Below are 17,687 nucleotides of genomic sequence, written 5' to 3' on the forward strand. Positions count from 1 at the left end.
CAACATCATTATAACCATCATCACCAACATCATTATAACCATCATCACCACCACTACCTTCATCGCCATCATTGCCATCGTCATCGTCACTATCACTAACACATCACTACTTTTTAGGCAGGGGTGCTTAGGTTTGAGGAAGTCACCCCGCAAGAAGACTGTAGAACTGGAACCCCAATCTTCAGCAGCCCCAGCCCCACTCCTGAGCAGGTCCAGTCACAGCTCAGCTCCCGGCTGGGGAGGAGGGAAGCGAGCTGTAACTGGTATGGTCTTATTCCCAAACTCTAAGAGTCAGGGTGTTTTTTTTTTTGTTGTTGTTGTTGTTGTTTTTTTTTTAATTTTTCCACAATCTGGAGACCTTCACAGGTCCAGATTCAACATCTTTCTTTTAAGCACAGGGCGTTCTCTTCCACGTTATCTGTCTGCGTGGGCCACAAACACAATTTATAAACAAGGCAAAAAAAAAGGCAGAGGAAAAATGAAGTCAGAACGTGCCATTGAAGCAAGTCAAACAATACCAAGTTAGTAGCTGGCTACAGTGGCTGTCTCATTGTCCAGATATTTCCTCCAATATGTTTTCAGAAGCAATGGCCATTAAACAAGAGAGGAATGATCGCCAGGTTTGATTTCAGGAAGGAAGCCCCTCCCATTTCCCTGCTGGGCAATTCAGTTAATTTTCTTCTGACCCTCACTGGCTGGTTATTAGGGAAACTCTGCCTGCCTCTTTTATAAACAAAATCTATTTGCTTCAAGATTCAAAATTCATTTCTCTACTGCTGGGAACCCCTGAGTTCCCGCCAAATTGGCTTTATTATTTTGGGGATAGAACTAGCCCAACTATCAGTATGCGGAGCACTCTGATAGCACAGCAGACTTCTGGGCTGAGGGAAAGCTATTCCCCCAATGACCCGGAGCTCCGAGTCTCTGTCCAGAGAGACTCTTTGGGTGGAAGGCAAAGTAAATAAGTTGGTTCAGCAGAGTGCTGCCTGCTGGCTTGCAGCCCTACCTCGGGACAGCAATGTGGACAGCCAGAGAACTGGGTTTTTCAGGGTCCCACCCTGTCTATGGAGCAAGGTTGTCGTTCTCAGCTCTTGTGGAACATTCATGTCAGTTCAAAGTCCTGAATGTCCTGGAACTCACGCTGGCCTTGAACTCACAGAGATCTGTCTGCCTCTGCCTCCCAGGTCTGGGGTTTAAAGGTGTGTGCCACCAAGCCCGCTCATGTCACGTCACTCCTTAACACTGAGGGCAGTGTTAAGAAAAGAGCACAAGGCCTGGGCTTTTGGAGTCTTGGCCTTTGTTTCTGGCCGAAGGTAATTCTGGGCAAGCTGTTTTACCAAGCCAGGCCTCCATTTCCTTCTCTATGAAACAGGCTCCCGAACCCCTTCCGATACAGCAGCGCTTTCAGAAGCCTAGGTGGGTGCAGGCTCGAAAAAGCCGTTCATTTCATTCCCCTTCTCCGTAAACGGACACCTTCCTCCGTACAGAGAACGTCAGCGCCTTCCTGTCTGTCAAGAGCATAATGAGCTCAGTTTAACAAGAATTCAGACCCAGCAAAACAAAGGAAGCCAGGGGCCCACTGAAGCCTGCAGAAGTCTTGCTGGAAGTTTCTCCCAGACCCAAAAGACCAGTTGAGAGGCCAGTTCCTCACTTTTTGTTTTGTTTTTTAAGATAATAGTTGCCCTGTTAACCCCTGGGCTGCCGGGTGCCCACAGACAGGCTGGGAACTAGAAGGCAATAAACTCCCTCCCTTTCTCCCTCCCTCCCTTCCACTTGCCGTTATTCTGCATGTCCCTCTGTATGTATGTGTCTCTGTGTGTGTGTTCGAACATGTGCCTGTGTGCATACGTACATGTGTTCGTATGTGAGTGTGTGCTTGTGTGCACAGAGGCCAGAGGTCACCCTCAGACATCATTCCTTAAGAACCGTTCATCTTTTCTTTTCTTTTTCTTTTTTTCCTTTCTTTCAACAGGAATCTCACCCAAGTAAGCTAGACCAGTTGGTCAGCAAGCTCCAGGGATCCCCCTGTCTTCGCCTCCACAGGACTGGGGTTTTTACAGGCGTGCCGCCCCTACACCTGGATTTTTCACTTTGGGTTCTGGGATTAAATTCAGATTCTTGTGTAAGTACTTTACCAACTGAGCTCTCTCCCTAGCCCCTCCTCTCCTCATTTCTCTCTCTTCTCTTCCCCCTCTTTTTTCTCCTCCTTCTCTCTCTCATCAAGGACTTAGTCTGTAGCTCAAACTGGCCTTGAACTTCCTCTTTCAAGTGTGCAGACTTTCACTGCACCTGAGGCTGTCTTTCTTACTAAAAGACCACAAAGGTTCCCAACCACACGGGAGGATTTCCAGGGTCCCTCTCCCTATGTAGGCTGAGCTGTAACGGTGTAAAAAGGAAGAGAGGAGGAATATCGGTGCTGGCTTAAACCGCTAGAGGAGGCCTGGTTAGAATGAGGTGCTAGGAAGAATCAGACCCTGGGCACACTGGGAAATAGTTCACCGTTCTACAGAACACTTTTAGAAGCAACAGCAACAAAAAACCAGTTACACTCCGCGGCCCCACAGTCCGGGACATCCTGAGAAACCATTCTGTGGTCTAGGATGGCCTCAGACTTTCACCACGGTCCTCAGTGTGACAATTCATGCATGGGCTACGACCAGGCTGCAAGGAGCGTTTTTTTTTTTTTTAAAAGAGGATGTGTGTGAACTGTGTACTTACAGAGTGTCTGTTTTCCATGAAATCTGCAAAACAAAGACAGCACAGTGGTGAGCGCGCAGGGTCCAGTGCGGCTTCACACTGGATCCGCTGCTGGCACTGCGCAGGGCAGGAGGGAGGGGTCTCAGGCCGGCTGCTGAGGGTCTTTTGTCCTGAGACAAGCTTCTGGGGCCCTCCTAGACGGCGTGATGGGCACACAGAGTCCCTGGAATCTTATCTGACATTTTCACCTCCTTGTTTTGCCTTTCTGTAGCAGGGTCTCACATAGCCCAGGCTGGCCTTGAACTCACTATTTAGTCCAGGATAACCTTGAGCTTCTGAGCCTCCCATCCCCCACTCATAGGCATGAGCCACCATACACAGTTCATGGGGAGCTGAGATCTGTGCCAGGTAAACATTCTACCAACTACGCCCCCACATTTGGCTTTTTTTTTTTTTTTTTTTTTTAAGACAGGAACTCATTATGTAGCTCTGGTTGTTCTTAAACTATCTGTTCAAAGCTATCGAGGCTTATCCTCACACTCACAGAAATCCACCTGCCTCTGCCTCCAGAGTGCTGGGATTAAAGGAGTATAGCACTATGCCTGGCTTCTCCTGTGTCATGTCATGTTAAAGTTGTTGGGGTTTTGTTTGTTTGTTTTATAAGTAGAAAAAAAATAGCAAATAACAGGAAATTAGAAAGTTGCAAACAAAAGTGATCTCTGCTCCCACCCTCCACGTACTGTTGGCCTCTCCCACTCTTCCCCCAGCAGGGTTCTGGGGAAACTATTGGGGAAGGTCAAGAAAAGTTCTGATGAGAAGGCCCGTGGCATTTTATCCTGTACCTTTACATGCCGCGTGATTGCATAAGAACTTTCAAGTACCTCCTCAAACACAACTGTCCAAATAGCTATGTCATCAAGTCAAGTGGCTAATACAACGGATTACTTAACCAATTCCTTACTTTAAAAAGTTAGGTTCTGGGCCTGGACAGATGGCTCAGTGGTTAAGAACACTGGCTGCCCTTCCAGAGGATCTGGGTTCAATTCCAGCACCTACATCGTGCTTCACAACTGTCTATAACTTTAGTCTCAAGGCATTTGACCACTTCTCCTGGCCTCCTCAGGCACCAGGCACACACATGGTATACAGATCTATATACAGATAGAACACCCATACATATAAACTAAATTTAAAAAAAAAAGAAGGTTCTTTCCAGGTTTTTGCTGTTTTAAATAAATAATGTCACCAATATCCTCTTTGGCAGCGAAGCTATTCCCATAGTTGATTCTATTTTGTCTGCCCATTCCCGGGAGCAAGGCTGGAGAAAACAGGAGACAGGAGGATAGCTCAGGCCCTTGGCATTCGAGGCCCAACTGCCTGAGGGCGGGGCCGATAACTCCCCTTTCCCAGGTGAGGCTCCTCTTCCTTCGCTCATCCCTTTGCCAGGGTGCACAGTGTGCCCGGGCCACCATTGTGCACGGGGCCATTGCCGAAAGGCTGGAGAGAGAGCGAGACCGCCAAGGAAAGCAGGAGGTTCTGCATGGAAGGGTAGCGCCATTGCCTGCACCGGTGGGAGGTGGCCCACCCCGCACAGGATGGAAGGGAGGGGGATGACTTGCCTCTTTGCACGGGGCTCTGGACTGGAGCTGATTCCCCAGGCGGCCCACCGAGCGCCCCATCTTGTGGAAACGGCACAGTGGGGACCTCACCTGCTCTATGGGAAAAGGTTCCCACGTGGTAGCGGGAGGGAGGGAGGTGGGGAGGGTAAGAGGGTAGAGAGGATGGGGGGATGGAGCTAGTGGCTGCTCTTACAGATGGTAGAGGCCACTGTGAGAAAGCCAAGGACAAGGGCCTGTGGCCGGTGGTAAAGGCCGGTGCTAGAACGCATGGAGCCCCGGGTTTGACCCCCAGTATCATACAAATTACTGTGGCAGCACAGCATGAGGAAGGTGGCAGTACTCAAGCTGTGGAGAATGCAGGATTCTCAAGAGTTCCAGGCTCTGTCTCAGAACAGCAAACAAATAAAAACCCGGTTTCCTCAAGCTGACCTCCTCTTCAAACCCCGTCTGAGGGAACAGGAGTGGTCATCTCTAAGGCACCCCTCTTCCACTCTCGCTGGGCTAAAGGCTTGCCCCTGCTCTGGAATCACACACACACACACACACACACACACACACACACACACACACACACAGGATGCTAAAACTGTCTCTGGGGTAGCGCTGATGGGACGGCAGGCCTGCGCTGACTTGTAGGTTTTGTTTCTTTGGTGGGCACGTTGGAGGAGCCGTGGCATACGGCAGGTTTTTTGTTGTTTTTTTTTTTCCTTCTCATCTCCCATGCTCAGGGAGGAAGTGCCACCCTGGCAGCACCTGCTGACCCAACCGGCTTTGGGCCATACAGGAAGGGCGGGGGCCAACTTTCAAGTGCTCTTCTCTCCCTTCAGAGGGGACTTAGCCAGGAGGCCCCTCCTTTTTCTTTTTCATTTTTTTTCCTTCTCAAGTGGAAACAACAGAAACTCACTGCTCACAGTTCTAGAAGCTTGGAAGGCCTCGAAACTCAGTGGCCGGAGAATGCCCCACCTTTACACCTGGGGCTTCTTGCCCAGAGACCTCCCCTCCTTGATTTAAATTGATACAGGGTCTTACACTGGCCCAGTCTGGCCTCAAACTCGCAGCAATCCTCCTGTTTCAGCCTCTCAAGTGCCATGGCGCCCAGATTCTTTTCTTTCTTGATGACTCTGTCATGGCTACTCTCAGCCCAGTCACTCTTGGGGCAGTAGGGAATGTGGGAAACACTAGGAATTTTTGCCCCCTGATGCAAACACCCTGGGCTGGGTACGGTGGTGATGCACAACTGTAATCCCAGGGCTTGGGAGGCTGCAACAGGAGGACTGAGTTGGAGATTAATTTGAACTGTCTTAAAGGAAATGGGGGGGGTGGTGGAGGAGGGGGAGGGAGGAGAGGAGAGGAGAGGGGAGGGAATGAAAAAGAAATGGAAAGGAAAGATCCTGGAAGCCTGAAAAAAAGAGAAAGCAGGCTTGGAGGAAGGCTGAGTGGTTGGCACTTCAGTGGAGATTGGGGTGCCCATCTGACTCAGGGTGGAGCTGAAAGCAAGACCTGGTCTCTCTTCCTGGCCAGAGGTACAGGTGGGACGTGCCGTGGTCAGCTCCTGAGGTGAACACAGGGAAGCTGGTGTCTGAGGTAGCCCTCCTGGTGGACAAGCACAAGAGATGCCATCCTCTAGACCAGGGCTTCTCCGTGTCGCCATGCGGACTTTCCGGGCTGGGAACGCTCAGAAGAGATGACTGTGGGGTATTTGGCAGGATCCTACCAGATTTTACCCATGGCTTCACCGGGACTGCGCTCCCCGCACTGAGTTGTAACAACTGAAAATGTCTGCAGGGTTGGGCGTGCAACTCAGTGGGAGAGCATTACCTCAACCCACCTGAGGCCCTGGGTCCCCCCACACCGCAGAACACCACCACAAAACAAAACCCACTCGACCTCAGGTGCAACTCAGATTATCTGCCAGGAAGTCTGGTCAATGGAGCCTAGGTAAACTTGTCCTAGTTAAGTTACAGACAGAAATGTATCAGGCCTTGCCCTGGCCTACTTTCTCTTATAGTTCTCTACTGGGTGCCAACAGACACACAAACAGCTGGGCGTGTGTGGATGCCGTATCCCAGCGCTAAGGGAGCAGAGGTGGGCAGTTCGAGGTCAGCCTGATCTACAAAGAGAGTCCAGAGCAGCCGATTCTACACAGAGAAACACTGTCTCCGAATAAACAAACAAAAGGAGACACACAAACACATGATTTTCCCCTTTTCTGGTAAGAGAATTCATTCGTAAACTCTAACTAGACTGTAAATTGCAACCTCAGACAAATAATCTAAAAGAAAACATAACGGCTTAGCGAGGTGGCTCAGTGGTTGAGAGCACTGACTGTTCTTGCTAGAGGACCTGGGTTCAGATCTCACAACCACCTGTAACTTCAGTTCCAGGAGATTGGACTCGGGCTTCTGGCCTCTGTGCTAACAGGCACCCACATAGTATATGGACATAGGAGAAGGTAAAGTATCTATCAACCTAAATGTTTGTTTTTGCTTTTGTTTTTTAAGACAGAGTTTCTCTGTGTAGCCCTGGCTGTCCTGGAACTTGTTCTCTAAGCCTAAGAGTTCATTGCTGGGGCAAGAGCGTGTTAGCAGAGAGGGTTAGCAGACCCCTAAAGGGTTCTGAATGTTTGAATTAGAAGAGACCACTGGCCCACCACATCTTTTACCCTCCCAGCGTCCACTGGGGTGTACCTCCGTCTACTCTCTGTATAGTAGTTCCTATGCCGGCGTCACCCTGTCTGATGAGATGGGAGCCAAAGCCAGACAGCCCTCCTATGGTGCTTTCCATCACAATGGCCCAAAGAACCATCTGGGCCAGACTCTGGCCAACGTGAACTCCAGAGAAACGCAGAAAGGCAGACCCTAAGATCCAGGACCTCCTGCAAGTATCTGCAGGGTTTTAGTGTCAAGGGAGAAAGGAGGGTGAGTTGAGGATGAGGATTGGATTAATCCTTAAAGTGACCGTGGATAGGTTTAGGGGGGGCCAAGTCTGAGGAAATGGTCTCCATCACCAAATGTCAGGAACTTGAAATTATTTGAATTAATTAATTGATTATTAGATCGATTGATTGAGTTGGCTTAGTGGCCCTGGTTGGCCTCGAACTCAGAGATTTGCCTGCCTCCACCTCAGGTGTGCTGGGATTAAAGGTGTTTGACACCAAGGCCAGGTATTTATTTACTTAATTTGGAAGATGAGGTGAACATGCCACAGTGCTCACTTGGGAGTTAGAAGACAGCTTTCAGGGCTCAGTTTCTCCTTCTACCGTGTGAATCACAGGGTTCGAACTCAGCTATCCAGGCTTGGCAGCAAGTGCCTTAACCCACTGAGCCATCTTGCCAGGGCAACCTTGAAGTGTTATGATTATAAGCTTATGCAGTTGGTTCAGTCCCTTTCTTTGACGGATGAATAGGCTGAGCTTGGCCAGACTCACAGACAGGGTAGAATGGTGGTGACCGAGGGCTGGAACTGGAAAGATGGGAAGATTCTGGAGCTGGGTGGTGGGAACAGTGGCTGCCCAGCAGAGTGAAAGGACTTGCGGGACCTTAGCCCCCAGGATATTTTTTAAACGGTTAAAATGCTAAGCTTTATGTATGTTTGGTAACAATAGAAGAAGAGAGGGTAAGCTTAGAGTCTAAAGCCAAGATAGCAAACGGCGGTGTGCACCTTCCCTGGCTTACGGCTCCCTCCCGCCTCTTTTTGATCTCCCGTCCACCCGAATCTCTCTGAGGGCCCTTCTCTGAGCCTCTCCTTGGAGGTGGCCCTGCGCACGGCCTTCTGCTATCTAGGGGAGTGGCTTTCCTTCAACTCTCTCAGGGGAAAAGGGTGTTTAAGAGCCAAAAACTACGCCCTATGAGCCATTTCCCAAAACAGTCATTGCTGGAGAGCCGGGGATTAGAAGACAGTAAGGAATGAGAGAGGGGAATGTCTGCTAAGGCCCAGCCCTACATCCAGCCAGCTCCTGGCTGCCCACATCCCACGTGGTTTCTGTGTTGCTCTCTGCACACAGACTCTCTCCCTCAGCTGTCCCTGGCTGATCACTCCAGGATGTCTGAGGAGAGACCCCAGGAGCAGGACAGGTCTGGCACAATCACAACACCCACAGGCTGGCTCTCAAAGGGGAGTTCCCGGGCCTGCCTAGGCCAACAACATGCATATGGGTGGTTAGAAATGCATCCTTCAACCTAAAGGACTCAGATATTCAGGGCTGAGAGTGGATCAGGCAATCTGAGTTTTAACAAATCTTGAGAACCTAGAATCGAGACCATCCTCTCTTTTCACAGAGAAGGTGACTGTGCTGGTCAATTTTTACCACGACTGGGAAATGGGACTCTGCTGAGAAAATGGTCGCCATCAGATTGCCTACAGGCAAGCATTTTCTTGGTTAATGACTGATGAGGGGGTCTCAGCCCACTGTGGGTAGTGTCAACCCTAGGCAGGTGTTCTGGGGCTTTCTAAGAAAGCAGGCTGAGCAAGCCACAAGGAGACAGCCGGCAAACAGCACCCCTCCATGGCCTTGACATAAGCTCCTGCATCCAGGTTCCTGCCCTAAGTCCTGTCCTGACTTCCCTCACTGATGGGCTGTGATGTGGAAATGTAAGCCAAATAACCAACCCCCGCTAACTCCCAAGTTGCTTTTAGTCATGAAGTTTTATCCTAGCAATAGAAACCCTAGCTAAGACAGTTATGGAAGTCTTGGGATGTTCCATGACTTGACCAGGACCATCCCAGTCACACAAGGATGCTAATTTTAACTCCTACCATAGGTAGAGTTGGACAATGGATCTGGCCATGACTGGAACCCACACCAAGAGAGATGAACAGTGGAGAAAATGAGAGCCATGAGGACAATTTGCCCCAGACAGATGCTTTCCTTGGAAGGTTAAAACTGTTTCATTTTTCTTGTCTATGTATCTCTTTTTCTTTCCTTCTCTTTTTAAGTTAAAAAATTAAACTTTCTGTGTATGGGTGTTTTGCCTGCATGTATATCTGTGTACTGTGTGTATTCCTGATGTCTCTGGAGGCCAGAAGAGGGTGTCAGATTCCCTGGAATTGAAGTTATAGATGGCTATGAACCACCATGTGGGGGTGCTGGGCACCAAAGCCCTTCCTCTATAAGAGCAACCGGTGTTCTTAACTGCTGAGAGGTCTCTCCGGCCCCTCATTCTTTCTTTTCTCTTTCTCTCTCTCCCTCCCTCCATCTTTTAAAGCCAGGTCTCCTGTGGCCAGGCTACTCTTGAACTTGATCTGTAGACAATGGCGACCATGAGACTTTCCAGCCTCCTCCGCCCCAGTGCTGGGATCACAGGCGTGCGTGGCCATGTTCAGTGTCGTGTCATTTCTGTGCACGTTTATTGCAAGAGCCTCACCCTCTAATCTCCTTTTGGAGTAATTCCTCCCTGGGGTTTTTTCTGCATGTTAATCAGCCCAGTTTGCTTATCCCTTGTTGATCTGTCTCATTTGCAAGGTCTCAGGCAGGAACCCAGAAGAATAAAGAGGGGGAAAAAACAAACAAACAAACAAACAAAAAAAAACAACTACCCTGCCAGCTTCTTCATCCCCAACCAAAGACTGCAATTCAAGGATCAGGAATGTGGAGTTTAGCTCTTGGTGCTGTCTGGGCCTCTGTACTCTTAAGGCTGGTAGGAGGAGAATAGTCAGAGCCTGATATAAGAGTTTATGCTCTCCTGGGCAGTGGTGGTGCATGTCCTTAATCCCAGCACTCGGGAAGCAGTAGCAGGTGGACCTCTGACTGCAAGGCCAGCCTGGTCTACAACGTTCCAGAACAGCCAGGGCTACGCAGAGAACCCTGTCTCTAAAAACAAAAACAAAAGGAAAAAGGGGAAAAAGAAAGACGATGCTCTTCTAGGCTTTCCCCGCCCACTCTTAAGGCCCCATCAGTGACGCCAGCAGGAACCCTCCCACCCCGAGAGTCAGGGCCCCTCACTCACTAGGGTCGGCTTTCCGGATCTCACTGTACACCGTCTCTGTGGCTTTCGTTCCCAGAGCTGGAAAAGGGACCAGGCACGTGTCAGTAGCTGCCCCTGAGCCCCGGGCCAGCCCACTGCTGAGCTCCCCCCCACCCTGTCCAGAAGCTTGTCACAGAACATGCCATTCCCCCACTTTACAAGATCCTGACCTAACCAGAAGCTCCGTGAGAGTGAGAGCAGGAGGTTAACAGGCCACTGTGTGAAGAGGCCGGCTGCCGGGAGAAATCTTGGACCTGAGGAAACAAGGACCCCAAGTCCCTAGCCTAGGGATCCCCTCCTTCTCTCCCTGCCACAGAGACCCTGCACCAGCCGCTCTGGCAGGTCTCTCCTGTCAGAGCCAGGATGTCTGTATGCATAGTGTACGTACACTCTTCATGAGTGTTCTGTACATCCTCAACCACCCTGGACCCCTGGAGCTAAAATTGGACCCTGAGGATTCTGGGTTGGAGCCTGGCATCAGCAGCAGCCATATAGGTCAGTTGGGACAGTGGCCAATTGCAGGCACAGCCAGCTAGACCAGCCAGCCACCTTTGGTGCCAACGTCTAGGCTTACTACAGATTCTAAGTGAAACACTCTGAGGCCTGTCTGTCCCAGCATTAGTTTTTGTTGTTGCTGTTGCTTTGCAATCTTTGATTGCTTTGTTTCTTTGAGACAGTTTTGTGTGTAGCCCAAGCTGCCCTTGAAGTTGTTGTGTGATCCGGGGATGGCCTTGAATTCCTGACTTCGACTCCCAAGAACTGAGATTACAGACCAGTACTGTTACACCTAGGTGCACTGGTGTTTTTAACGCTCTGCCAGGTCTTGAACCTGTAGCCAGGGTCATAATTCTCTGGGCTAGAGCCAGAAAAGATGGCTACCTGTTTATTTCCTATATTGATATACATTCAAGGCCGTGTACACACAGGTATTGTGTGCGCTCACACAGAGTCTGCACACGCTGTACATACAGACATGTATGTCCTGTATACACACTAGTGCTCAGTATCCAGACTCACTCACACAGGCATGCGTACGTATACCAAGAGAGTCTGAAGAAACAGGATAAAACCTGAACACACCCTAGGTTTCTGCCACCTGCGGGAAAGGCCAGGAAGTCTCCTTGCTCCACTGGATGGATATGGGCTAGCCCCTGCCCCTGCCCATCCTGCCCCAGAGGCTGAGATGTCCCACCACCACAGTGTCATGCAGACATGCTGTCCTCATTGCAGATGCCTGAGGCACCACGTGAATATTCCGACTACACCAGAGATACCGCCTTCTCCCCTTGCTGTGAGGCCCCTCCTCTAGTGACCTCTTCCTTCCCCTGGACCTTGAGCACTTTCACGGCTAACCGTGTCCTTTCTCTTACCCCACTGCTCCAAGCCTCTGAACAAACATCACCTCCATATATCCGTCCTTCCACAACCTCACTCCTCTCTCCCCTGAGCACTTACCTGAGCTCCTGTGGCCCCACAGCAGTTTGGTGACATTTACCCAAAGCATGCTGACTTCTTGACTTTCTTGGTTCCCACAGCTGTCTGCCCCGGTGGAGCCCGAGCTCTGCTAGAGCAAAGCCGGAGCTTATGCCCGCCCCCCCCTCACTCCCAGGCTTTGCATAGTTTGAGGGGCACCTAGCACTGTTGACAGTGATGGAGAAAGCACCAGTCCATGCCCTGGGGCATCTCTGACTCAGACCCTTGAACTTCAGAAGGCCTGGGCATACTCCGCCCCGTTTGAGATCTCCTGTCTATATAATAAAGAGCACCCCCCTAGACAGTGGTGGCACACGCCTTTAATCCCAGCACAGGCAGGGGCAGGTGGATCTCTGTGAGTCCAAGGCCAGCCTGCTCTACAGAGCAAGGTCCAGGACAGCCAGGGAAAATCCCTGTCGAAAAACAAAGTGAGCAAACAAGCGAAACAAAAGGAAAAAAGAGAAATGAACAAAAGAAAGAGCGAGCAGGCTGCTGGAGGGATGGGCGATAGGGCTGCAGGACTAAAAAAGTCCAGGATGGTGGCTGCCCACGTCCTGTGCGCCAGAGAAAGCCCAGGAGTGGTCCACCCCCCGCAGAGCTCGGGGCAGCCAGAATGATGAAGGCATAGCAGAAGGACTTAGAGTGACTCCCCGAGGCAGGAAATGGAGCTTCAGTAGAGTGGCTGATGTCCCAGATGTGCAAGGCCACCTGCCTAGGAGAACTGAAAGAGGCCAGCAGGGAAGCCCAGGCAACCTGCTACACTTTCATTCTGGATAGAAGCCCTGGGGGTCTCCAAGCCTGCTGTGGGGCCTTCTACATACCCAAGAGACCCATCCAACATGACTGTCACGCCTCCTATGTGGCCCGAATCATGGCCTGGTCCTAGCTTTCAGCTGCTCTAGGCTTCAAGGAAGACAGATGTGCAAAGGGCGTTAATGAGCAGAAGATGTGGCTCAGTGGCACAGCACTGGCTCAGCATGTGCAAGGCCCTGGGTTCAAGAGGCAGGGCAACCAACCAACAAACCAACCAACACAGGGCTAGGGAGGCGGCTCAGTGGATAAACACACTTGCTGTGCTCTCCGAAAAATCTGGGGCCTAGCCGTAGACACCTGTAACCTTAGCAACGTTGATGGGATGCTAAGGCTCACTGGCTGTCAGCCTAGATCCAGGACCACTGGGAGACTATGTCTTAAAAGAACAAGGTGGTGAGTGATAGGCATGACATCTGACATCCTCTTTGGCCTCTGCGTGTGCTCAGGACACGTGTACCCCACCACATGGATGCATGCACACACACACAAACACACACTGACACAGCTACAAAGAATACTGTGATAACTGCTGTATTTCCCATGAGAAGTATGGCCAGCTCTTCCTCTGCCTTATCCCAACACGGAGCTGGGAAGAGGATGAATTGAGGATGGGGGTGGGGTTGGGGTTGGGTCGGGAGCAGAAGTCTGGACATCTTGTGAACTCCACTGTCTCAAGCACGTAGGGGTATCCAGAAGACCTTTCTGGTTTCCTTGGCAACACTCCGATACTCTCAGGACCTCAGCGGCTTCAGCCTGTGGCTACCTCAGGCCAGTCAGGGCACGGCAGGGGTGGCTACCTGTGGGCTATGGTTGCCCCTGGTTTTGCCCAGCTCAGCAGGTGGGGGCAGGGTGCAACTGCTCATTGCACTTCCTCCTCCTGTGTCCCCGTGGCAGCAGCTGCCTGCTAATGACTAACCCAGGCCAGCAGGCTGTTTGTCTCTGCTGTCAGAGGCTGTTTCCTGACGGGTCTCTATTTTGGTTTCTGTTTTTCTCTGTGCTAACACAGGGATGGCTTCAACGTCATGGGGTTTTCCCAGCAATTAGCCTTGCAGCAAACAGACAAGCAAACTCGGGTTTAACGAGTTCCTTCCCGCCCTCCTCCATCCCCAGTGGCCACTTGGCTAGCTGCCAGCTAGGGTTAGAGCTGGACACGGTCCCCACAGCCTCCTCTAAATGTGAGGGATGGGAGACCCTAGGAACAGGAGACCAGGCTGGCAGACACCAGTTCATGTTTAGTCATCACTGGCCTCTAACCCACAACGCCCTTCTTTCTTCACCTAGTAATGCCATAGTCCCTGCTTGAGAGAGGACTAGGGCCCAGCACCAAGGGTCCAGGCCTGAGTTCCTCACTGGCCCTCTGCAATGAGGAGGAGTCTGGGACAAGTCAACACAACTTGTATCCTCTGAAAGTTCCCCTTTGCCACCCAAATGACCTTTATTCTAGAACCTTCCCCAGGGGCCTGGCTGGGCACACAGAAACTTGTGCAAGCTGGGAAATGTGACTGAGAGCTTGGCTACCAGGGACAGCTGCAGAGCCTGGCGAGGCAATTGCCACGGTCCCACCCTATTCTAGGAACTGCCACACTTCCTCCATTTAATCCCTCCACACCCTCAAGAAAGCAAGAGAACACTAGATACAAGGACACACTCCCTAGGATGGGAAATGGAGCCTTCTTTCCCAGGGGCATTGAAGCTTCCTCTTTTCCTCTTCAGCTTACTTAAACCCCCAGCCCCCACCCCCACCCTAGGTACTGTGCACAACACTCAGAATACTGCCTGCCCAGACTCAGGGCCTGGACTACTGTGGGAGGTTGGCAGCAGCCTGGTGCTGGAGCCCAGGGTGACAGGGAACTCCAGGATGGAGAGGAGGGATTCGGTCTCATGTGGACGCATGTCCATGTCTACCCCCAAGTTCCCCCAACTCCAGACCTCTGACATCACTCTTCACTGTCCGCTGCAGTGCTCTGTAGACTATGGAGGTCTAGAACAGAAAGGAAGGTGGGATTTTTCCATCCAGCTCTGTGGGCTGCTCTGCTTCTGGGCACTCATGCTAACCTTCCCCTTACCTCCAAACCTGACTTCCCCTTGGGAAGGAGAAAGCTGTTACCTGTGTTGCCTAGCCCAGGATTCAGGGTGACTGCGGGACAGTCTAAGCCCAGGCTGGCCCAGCGCCAGCTGGTCCTGAGCACTCTACAGCACTCTATCTCAGCCTCCACAGGCTTGCCTCTGAGCCTCCCTGCTGTGTTCTGCTCCTTGGGCACCTCACTCACGGCATCTCAGACTTAATCTAGCCAGATCAGATCTCATCGCAATACACGTAGGCTCCACCTGGCACTTGGCTTTGCTGCCCCCCTCATTTCCTACACGGTGATAGCATATCTGTCTTCACTGCCATTCCTTCACGCCATTTTCCTTGCTGGTCCTGAATTTGTTTTGTTCTGTTTTTAAAATATGCACACATATGTATGGTGTGTGTATGTGTGTGTGCATGTGTGTGGAGGTCGGAGTCTCCCTCAACAGTTCTCCACTTTTGTGTCTCTGTGGGACTTCTCTGTGTCTCTGTGGGTCTCTGTGTGTTTCCTGTGGCTTTCTTCTGTTCTAGCTTGTTTTGTCCTATTCTGATTTGTTCGTCCTTGTATGGTATTTGCATCTCACCTTGTGTGTTTAGATGCCTGTTTGTTTTCTAATGACAGAGAGGAAGAAAGGGAGTGAATCTGGGTGGGTAGGGAGTTTGGGGAGTCTGGGGGAAGAGGAAAGCCCTTGATCAGAATATAGTGTATAAAAAAAATTCCATTATTAAAAATTAGTTCTTCAGCCAGGTGTGGTGGTGCATACCTTTGATCCCAGCACTTAGGGAGGCAGGGGCAGGCAGACCTCTGTGAGTTCAAGGCCAGCCTCATCTACAAATCAAGTGCAGGACAGCAAGGCTACACAAAGAAACCCTGTCTCAAAAAAACAAAAAAGTTCTTTACCATATTTATGGACAGCAGTGTTGACACAGCTAGTCTAGCTTAGCCGGTATGTTCTGGGGTCTATTTTCTGAGGAATACTGGAATTACAAGAGGACCATCCTGCCCACTCAGCATTTATACAGGTTCTTGAGACCTAAACTCCAGTCCTTTCACTTTTGAGATAAGAGTTCTACCCACTGGGCTACCTGCCCAGTCCTTAAGGTTTTGTTTTGTTTTAAAGAACCAGCCATTTCCCAACCTGAAGCCTTCCAAAAAGTTTCCTCATTCATTTCGAATAGGACTCTGAAATCTGTGGGGCTCCAGCCAACACCTGTCCTGGCTTCACCCACACCCTTTCTGCCTCTGCAGACACCTGAGCCTCCTTTCAGATACTTTTGAGGCAGGGTCTCCTGAAGCCTGGGCTGGCCTTGAACTCTTGATTCTCTTGGGTCACACACTAAAGCTATGGGACTAAGTGTGGGTGTGTACCACCAAGCCCAGTTCCACTTTCAGACCAAAATAAATATATATGAGCTAGCCCTGACCTTACAAAACCACCTTACCCGGAGCTGGAGCTGGGGAGATGGCTCACTGGTTAGGAGCACTGGCTGCTCTTCCAGAGGTCCTGAGTTCCCAGCACCCACAGGGTGGCTCCAACCATCTATAATGCGATCTGATGCCCCCTCTTCTGGTGTGCAGACATACATGCAGATAGAGCACTCATATACATAAAATAAATAAATATTAAAAAAAAAAAAAACACCCCTGCCCTTATCCAGCTGCCTTCCTTACAACCTTTAGTCTCTGCTTAATCTATGGCTCTCAAAGAGGCTGTCTTTCCCGTACCCCACTCTACCCCATTCACAGCACTTACGGTCACCTGATGCTATCTATTCTTTAGTTTTCTCAGGTCCCACTGAGGCTATACTTCCACCTGGGAACAACCACCCATGCCTTAGTGTCTTGCACAGTGGCTGGTACCTTTTACGTCTTCATCCACTATCGTTTACCAAAACCAGTGAAACACTTTACTACAAAATAAAAAAGACGAGAGTAAGACCTTTCATGTTCTCCATCCCTCAGGTCCAATCAGGACATGAATGCCATAGGTATCATTTAGCTAAGCACATTAAGATCTCTAGCACACACCTTTGGGGGCAGTGCTGACCAGAAACCGTGGGAAAGGGGCCAGTGGCACAGCACAGGACAGTACAGGGCATGTCCCCTGCTAGGAAAGTTTCACACACAGGCAACTGCTGACGCGGTACTTGGAACCAAGCTCAGTAAGGGGAGGAGGAGAAATGCCAGAACTCCTCCTAAATCGTTGAGCAAGAGGTGACTTCAGGACGCCATCACCATGTGGCTCTAGCTAATGATTGGCAGGACCAGTCTGGAAAGCTGCCCGGGTCTGTTTGGCTGAGAACACAGCCTTAGCCTCAGTGCAAAGGGAGATAGATGGCAGGAGTCCCAAGGAGCCTCCTCCGAGGGCCGGAAGGTTTGGGATGGTTAGTTCCTTTGAATCTGGAAGGATCCCAAGGGTGGGCTGAGTGGAAGCGAGTTGGGAGGTGTGTACTGTGCTCCGGTGCTGCTGAGGTCCATGTTCGGTATCTGCTCTGACCTGCCTGCTGCATGCATAGTCTCCCAGAACTGCAATGGACGGGGACTTACGAGGCAGCTTGCCCTTGAGTGAGACACACACCCAACCAAAAAGCCAAGGCACAGAGCCAACGCCACGCTGAGAGAAGGGCTCTATACTGTCCCCCCAAAGCTCCCCTAGAGAGGAAAGTCCTCTGTGATGGGTGATCTTCACGTCAATTTGAATGGGTCCCAGAATCACCAACGGAAGCTTTACCTCCAGGCAGTCAGGTTAACTGAAGTAAGGGCACATTGTCATGGGCTGAGGCCCCAGGCTGCACAAAAAGGACCAAGCTAGCTGAGACCCGGCATTCATTACTCTGCACACAGTGTGAAAACCTGTCTCAGTTCCTCCCATCATGCTTTGCCCGCCATGAAGAATGGCATCCCCTCCGACGGTAAAGCAAAACAAGCCCTTCTTTTCTTAAATTGGTCTCGTCAGGCATTTGGCCACAACGACAAAGTAAGTAATATATACACCATCCATCATCACCATCATCATCACCATCACCATCACCATCACCACCACCACCACC

General features: G+C 50.7%; 1 protein-coding gene across 3 annotated transcripts in view; it reads right to left on the reverse strand.

The window, feature by feature from the left end:
- The window catches only part of Pecam1 (platelet and endothelial cell adhesion molecule 1), a 53,651-nt gene that overhangs the window by 4,866 nt on the left and 31,098 nt on the right, over window positions 1-17,687 (reverse strand). Inside the window, exons 14-15 of one of the 3 annotated variants that reach the window (XM_055592562.1) lie at window positions 10,262-10,318; window positions 2,719-2,741 (exon numbers count right to left, since the gene is read on the reverse strand). The exons of 1 other annotated variant lie outside the window; for it this stretch is intronic. In XM_055592562.1, the coding sequence (XP_055448537.1) occupies window positions 2,719-2,741; window positions 10,262-10,318 (80 nt within the window). The remainder of the gene's footprint in view (window positions 1-2,718; window positions 2,742-10,261; window positions 10,319-17,687) is intronic. One more of the 3 variants, XM_055592563.1, reaches the window with a different exon arrangement.

This window comes from Psammomys obesus, unplaced genomic scaffold (assembly GCF_907164565.1).
Source record: "Psammomys obesus unplaced genomic scaffold, mPsaObe1.curated_primary_1811, whole genome shotgun sequence".
Classification (NCBI taxonomy): domain Eukaryota; kingdom Metazoa; phylum Chordata; class Mammalia; order Rodentia; family Muridae; genus Psammomys; species Psammomys obesus.